Source organism: Mandrillus leucophaeus, unplaced genomic scaffold (genome assembly GCF_000951045.1).
Source record: "Mandrillus leucophaeus isolate KB7577 unplaced genomic scaffold, Mleu.le_1.0 Scaffold51, whole genome shotgun sequence".
Classification (NCBI taxonomy): Eukaryota; Metazoa; Chordata; class Mammalia; order Primates; family Cercopithecidae; genus Mandrillus; species Mandrillus leucophaeus.
In genome coordinates, this window is record NW_012105475.1 from 2956409 (window position 1) to 2962221 (window position 5813).

The window sequence follows — 5813 nt, forward strand, 5'->3', positions numbered from 1 at the left end:
CCTTGAATTCCCTGGGAGTCCTGTCCAGGGCCCCTGGACACCCCACCTTTCCTTAAACCGTTCCTCAGGGTGGATACGATTTAGCAATCAATCCTGATGTTTCCATCACAGAGTCAGAGGGAACTTTGATCAAAACCACATCTCATCTATTATTTAAATACTGACCTTTTGTCCTCTCAGATTGCTGGGCCCTTACCAGATGCAGCATGTGCTGAACCCTGCATCCCAAAGGCCCTCGACAGGAGCGTGTGTTCAGGATGGAAACGTTTTGCATTTCATGCCTCCTCGCCATGACGTGATGGCAACCATGGGTCTTTAGGAACACAAAAGAGCTCAGGGAAATTGGTTACAAAGGAAATGGTCTTTACCCAGAGCAGCTTAGAGGGCTTCAGGGGAGCAGTGGACTTTGCATCCCTGAGCTCTGAGGATGTGCCTGTGCGTGGCTTCTTTCTGTTGTGCCCTGCACCCACTGGAGTTGGCGTGTGTCCTTCCCTTTTCCTTCCCGTTTATAGGATGGTATAAGGAAAATACACATTTATGTTTGGAAAGGGGCTGTGGTGTGGATATGTGCAAAGCTGGGTTTCCAAGCTACAGGCATGAGCTTCAGTGACTCCAATCACAAATACTCCCTGTCAAGCTGCAAATACATAAATTGTGAGAAAATTAGTCATCTGGGAAAGCTAGATTAACATGCCAACCAGGAAGTAATTTCAAATGCAGTTTAAGGTTTGCATTTATTGACGATACCATTTTGTTTTTAATCATGTAAATGAGGCCATTTGTCAGTGTTACCTGGAGTTGAGGAGGGGACGTCACAGTCCTCTACTTAAGAAGTGTCCTGACCTTTTCTCAGCAACAACTTGATATCAGAAGTTGTGAACTTGGCTGGGCGTGGTGGCTCACACCTGTAATCCCAGCACTTTTGGGAGGCCGAAGTGGACAGATTGCCTGAGCTCGCAACCAGCCTGGGCAACACAGTGAAACCCGTCTCTGCTAAAATACAAAAAAATTAACCGAGCGTAGCAGCATGCACCTGTAGTCCCAACTATTCGGGAGGCTGAGGTAGGAGAATTGCTTGAACCCAGGAGGCAGAGGTTGCACTGAGCCGAGATCACACCACTGCACTCCAGCCTGGGCAACAGAGTGAGACCCCATCTCAAAAGAAAAAAAAAAAAAGTAGTGAGCTTGTTCCCGATGATGTCTGAGGGTTTGGTATGCCTCTGGCTCCCAGGCATGCTACTTCAGGGGTGATGACTTGAAGGGCTGCTCTGAACCCCACAGCCTTAAGCTCAGCTGACCTTGTTCTGCTGCCTGTACAAAAAGACAGCCTTTCCCTTTCTAAAGATGTCTCCTAAGTGGGCCAGGATCCAGCTGTCATCCTGCTTTATCTCAAAGTAGAGGCAGGCTCCAGCCACGATGAGGCGTATTCTGTTTTGCCTGTCTTGAATACACAGAGCTGAGATTCACCTTTGTTGGTGAGTAGAGACGCACTGACAGGAGGACTGGGTTTTACCCGATGTTCCAGACCCTTCTGCGGAGTAGGGAAAGCAGCAGGTAGTCATCACCCACCTTCTGCCTGGGCCCTGCCCCTGCAGCTCTTGAGCACGTCCCCTTGAGTGCTGAGTGCGGTCTTTTAAAAAGGAGCGTGAGGGGAGAGGGCGATGGCGCGTGCCGGCTGGGTTTTCCTGAAGACACTGCTACACTGGGGCTTTTTCCATGAGTCATTCCTAGGACAGCCAAGGATACTCTGACAGCTCCCTTGAGCCAGTTCCCCAGCTGTGGTAACGGGGTGAGATGCCATTCTGCCTCCCGCTCCTGGACAAAGAGATCCAAATTTTAAATAGTAAAACGGCAAATCTTTAGTTCTTGCTCATATCTTACCTAGCTGTGGCTGGGGGAATAAATAGGAACTCTGAAGTGTCCAGTGGCCACTCTGTGAATTCATTTGCAAACAGTTCTTAAAGCATTTTTTACAGCGTAAGATCATCTTCTGGGCCAAGGAAACTGCAGCTCTTGTTTCTACTGTCCAAACCTTTCCCCAGGGGGACTTGATTAACCAGTAGGTTTTACCAACCTGATCCACAGAGACTACCTTGAACTGAGGGTGCTGAGAGGTCTCCGTGGCCACTGGTGACAGATCAATACTCCTGGGCCTCCCCTCAGTGGAGGCGTCTCGCTGTGTGACAATGCCGTGTTCTCAGATGGGCTCAGCTGTCAGCGTGTGGCCAGCGTTAGGTTGAGCCTCCTGCTGCTTAGAAACCCGAGCGCTGGGCGAGCTGTGGCTGCTGGAGAGTGGTGCAGTGAAGCAGCAGGGATTCCGTTAGCCTGGGCAGCTGCTGTGGGGTCTGAGTGCAGCATCCCCAGAGGAGCCGCTCCAGCTGCAGATCACATGGGGCCTTGACCTGTGCACATCTGGTCCGTCTTCACAAGCCAGAAACAAAACCCAAGTGTACAGCTTGGATGCGAAGGGGTAACAGTTTTGTAGCTGAGATTAATGTTATTCAGGATTACTTTCTGTAGCCCTTTTTGAAACAAATGTCTACAGTTTGCTTTTTAGCAACAATTCCTGATCCGGAAGGCACCACACTTAACAAAAGTAACTGGAAATGGCTTTACCTCTTTATTGACACTCCCTGTCTTTGCACTTAAATTGTACATGTCATTTAAGGAGCCCGATAAGCTTTGGGAACAGTTTCTAACGTATCCCCATTTGCAGCTGGGCCAAGGCCCGGGTGAGCAGGTAAGTCCCAGGCAGCAACGGTGAACCAAGCGTGGAACAGCCCAAACTAAAGTCAGGGTGTCTGTGCGGCGGCACGGGCCGCTTCGGCACTTCAGTGTTTCAACTTCTGCGTGCAGTGTAAAGACAGACAGCCGGCCACAGTGCTGCCCTGCAGTAAAGGCCAGCCACAGTGACCAGCTCTCCCCTGCCTCCCTCCTCCCAGCCCACAGTCAGACGGAGCCTCTGTGGCAAGCTCAGACCCAGTCCAGGGCCCTGGGTCTGAGCTTGCCAGAGTGTAGATACAGGTGAAGGCCTTTCCAAGTCTTCCAGTTGTCCAGTCAGTGACAGAAAAGTCAGTGGCCACATTCACCATGTGCCTCACTCTTCACAGCCTGACTGGATGCAGTAAGGCATGGTGGCCTCAACAGCGAGGGAAGGCCTTTATGTTAGGGACAGGTGGTGGGACATATGCGGAAAACTCTAGCCCCATGCTTCCATTACATACAAAACCAAATATATTAAAGCTTTAGAGTTTTTACAACTATCTTTCCCCTGACCCCTCCCCAGCCACCTTAGAGGTGGGAAAGGAAAGGATATAAGAAAACCCCACTAAATGTGGAGTACATTTCGTCAAAGTCTGTGTGGGCCAACTTGCCCCCAGTCACCACGACGTTGACTGCATCTCCCGCCTTCAAGTGCACGATGAGGTGGAATGCCCCCGGGCCCCCACAGGTGTGCAAAGCCCCTGGGGGGCGGTGGTATTCCAGGAACTCTCTCCTGTACCCAGCGGTATGCAGCTGGGCCACGCTGGCGTTGGAGACCGACAGCACTGCTTCCACATAGGCGTCTCTCTCGGGGGTGAGGGTGGCTGTGATCAGGTAGCGCCCATCGTAAGGAGCCGTGAAGACGCCTGCGGGGAGAAAGTCACAGCCGTTGCCATGGCAGTAAGTGGCCCCCCCAGTGATTAACCTGGGCCTGGGAGACCAGCCATCTCTGTCTTCCCACGGCAGCCGGCTGCCCACCTCAGCTGCTTTTTATGCTCATCCCCTACAGCTTACCAGTGATGCAGAGGCCACCTTAGCCCATACCACTTTTTGCCATGGACCTAAGAATGCCTCTTGGAGCATTTCTCCCTTATTAGAAGCACCTAAGGGCTAAAGTCAGCCTCAGAGCTTGGCTGCTGGGCAGAATACCCATGAGGCAGGGCCAATGAAAACGAAGCTTGCCATCAACCCAGGGAGAGGCAGACACAGCACCATGTAACCCCAGGGCCGTGCCAGGCTCTTCCTGTAAGAGGCCCATTCTCCCCGCGCTGGGCAGTGGCCAGAAGTGAGCACTGATACTTAGCCCATGACCCACACATTCTGGGCCTGGGGTGGGAAAGGAAGTGGTGGCCGAAGGTGAGGAAGGTGGAAAGATCTGTACATGTCACTATTTGCTAAGCAGAAGCAGCTGTAGTAGACCCCACAGCTAGGAGAGTCAGTGCCAACACCAAATGCTGGCAGGAATGGCCATCACTCACGGGCTCCGCAGTGGACACCAGACCTTGCCACTGACCACAAGTCAAGAGTGGACATAAAACACAGGGCCCAGGAGCTAAAAAGAGTGGTACTGTGCATTTGTGGTGGCTCACGCCTGTGGGAATCCCAGCACTTTGGGAGGCCAAGGTGGGCAGATCACCTGAGGTCAGGAGTTTGAGACCAGCCTGGCCAATATGGGTAACCCATCTCTACTAAAAATACAAAAAATATTTAGACGGGCATGGTAGTGTGCACCTGTAGTCCCAACTACTCGGGAGGCTGAGGCATGAGAATCCCTTGAATCCATGTGGCAGAGGTTGCGGTGAGCCGAGATGGCACCACTGCACTCCAGCCTGGGCGACAAAGCAAGACTCTGCCTCAAACAAACAAAAAAAAAAGTGGTTCTCAGGGACCCAGGCCTTCAGTCTGCTCTGGAAGACAGAAGAGGCCCGGCTACCCAGTCCCCTTCCCAACTTTGAACAGCAAGTAACTGAGGGCTTTTCAGAGGCTTCCTAAGGCACCTGGTCCTGAGGCCAGCGCCAGCCCTGGCGTTTTAGGTGTGGCTTTCACCTTTGTTCAGAGTCACCTGTGGTGAAGCTTCGCTCAGTTCACCCAGAATTTCCTTTCTGCACGTGCTCCATGCAAGATAAGAGGGAGCTCTGGGAATGCGAAACTGTAGGTCACAGTCCCTGCCTGCAAGCACCACCCGACCTGTCCAAGCAGATGAGCCATCCCTATGGCCAAGGCAGTGCAGAGTGACCTGGGGAGGGTGACCTTGTTACAGTCAGGCAGATGGAGGCAGGGCAGGAGAGCCCCTACCCCAACCAGGAATGTCAGGCAACCATCAGATGATGGTCCCACAATTGTTAACTGTCTCTCTAAATTAATGATTGGTCGCAGCCAGCACCACAGAAAGGCAGTCGCCCAATAGACAAAACCTGAAGCTGGTAATCAGCGGCTTCCCTATAAGATCTCCGGAGTTGGGCGATGAAGCTCATGCATGCACATTAAGAGGTAAAAATGACGTTTAAATGGTGTTTAACTGCTGTGTGACCTCCTGGGAGCACTTGACTGGTATGGGAAGAACATGTCACGTGGGCACGCACACAACTCCAGGAAACCGCACACGCCCCCTCTCAGGCGCTGGCAGGCCACTGTGCATGTGGACGGCCCCCCAAGGGAAGAATCAGGAAAGGGACGCAGCCCCCCAGAAGCATGCCAATGTGTAAGACCCCAAGTCACTGGTCAGACCGCACTTGAATCTCTCGTCACCCACCCGGCCGTCTTACGAGTGTACTTTCCTGCTCTAAAACTTGCCTCAGTCTCACTCTGCCTCATGCCCCTTGGTCAGATTCTTTCTTCTGAGGCGGCAAGCATTGAGACCCATATGGATTCCCCTTCACGGACGTACTGATCCCAAAGGCCACTGCCACTCTGAGCAGAGGCCTGGAGGCCTGCGGGGCCCGGAGGAAGCTACACAGCGAGGGAAAGTCAGCAGCATTCCTCTCGCCCTGACCTGCCTTAGATGCCGAGCTTCAGCCTCATCAGCCCGGGGCACTCATCATTCATTTCTC

General features: G+C 52.6%; 1 protein-coding gene across 1 annotated transcript in view; it reads right to left on the reverse strand.

The window, feature by feature from the left end:
• Positions 1–715: 715 nt before the first annotated feature.
• EMILIN2 (elastin microfibril interfacer 2) overlaps positions 716–5813 on the reverse strand; it is a 37273-nt gene continuing 32175 nt past the window's right edge. Inside the window, exon 9 of the mRNA XM_011996355.1 lies at positions 716–3746. Within this exon, the coding sequence (XP_011851745.1) occupies positions 3292–3746 (455 nt within the window). The 3' untranslated portion in view covers positions 716–3291. The remainder of the gene's footprint in view (positions 3747–5813) is intronic.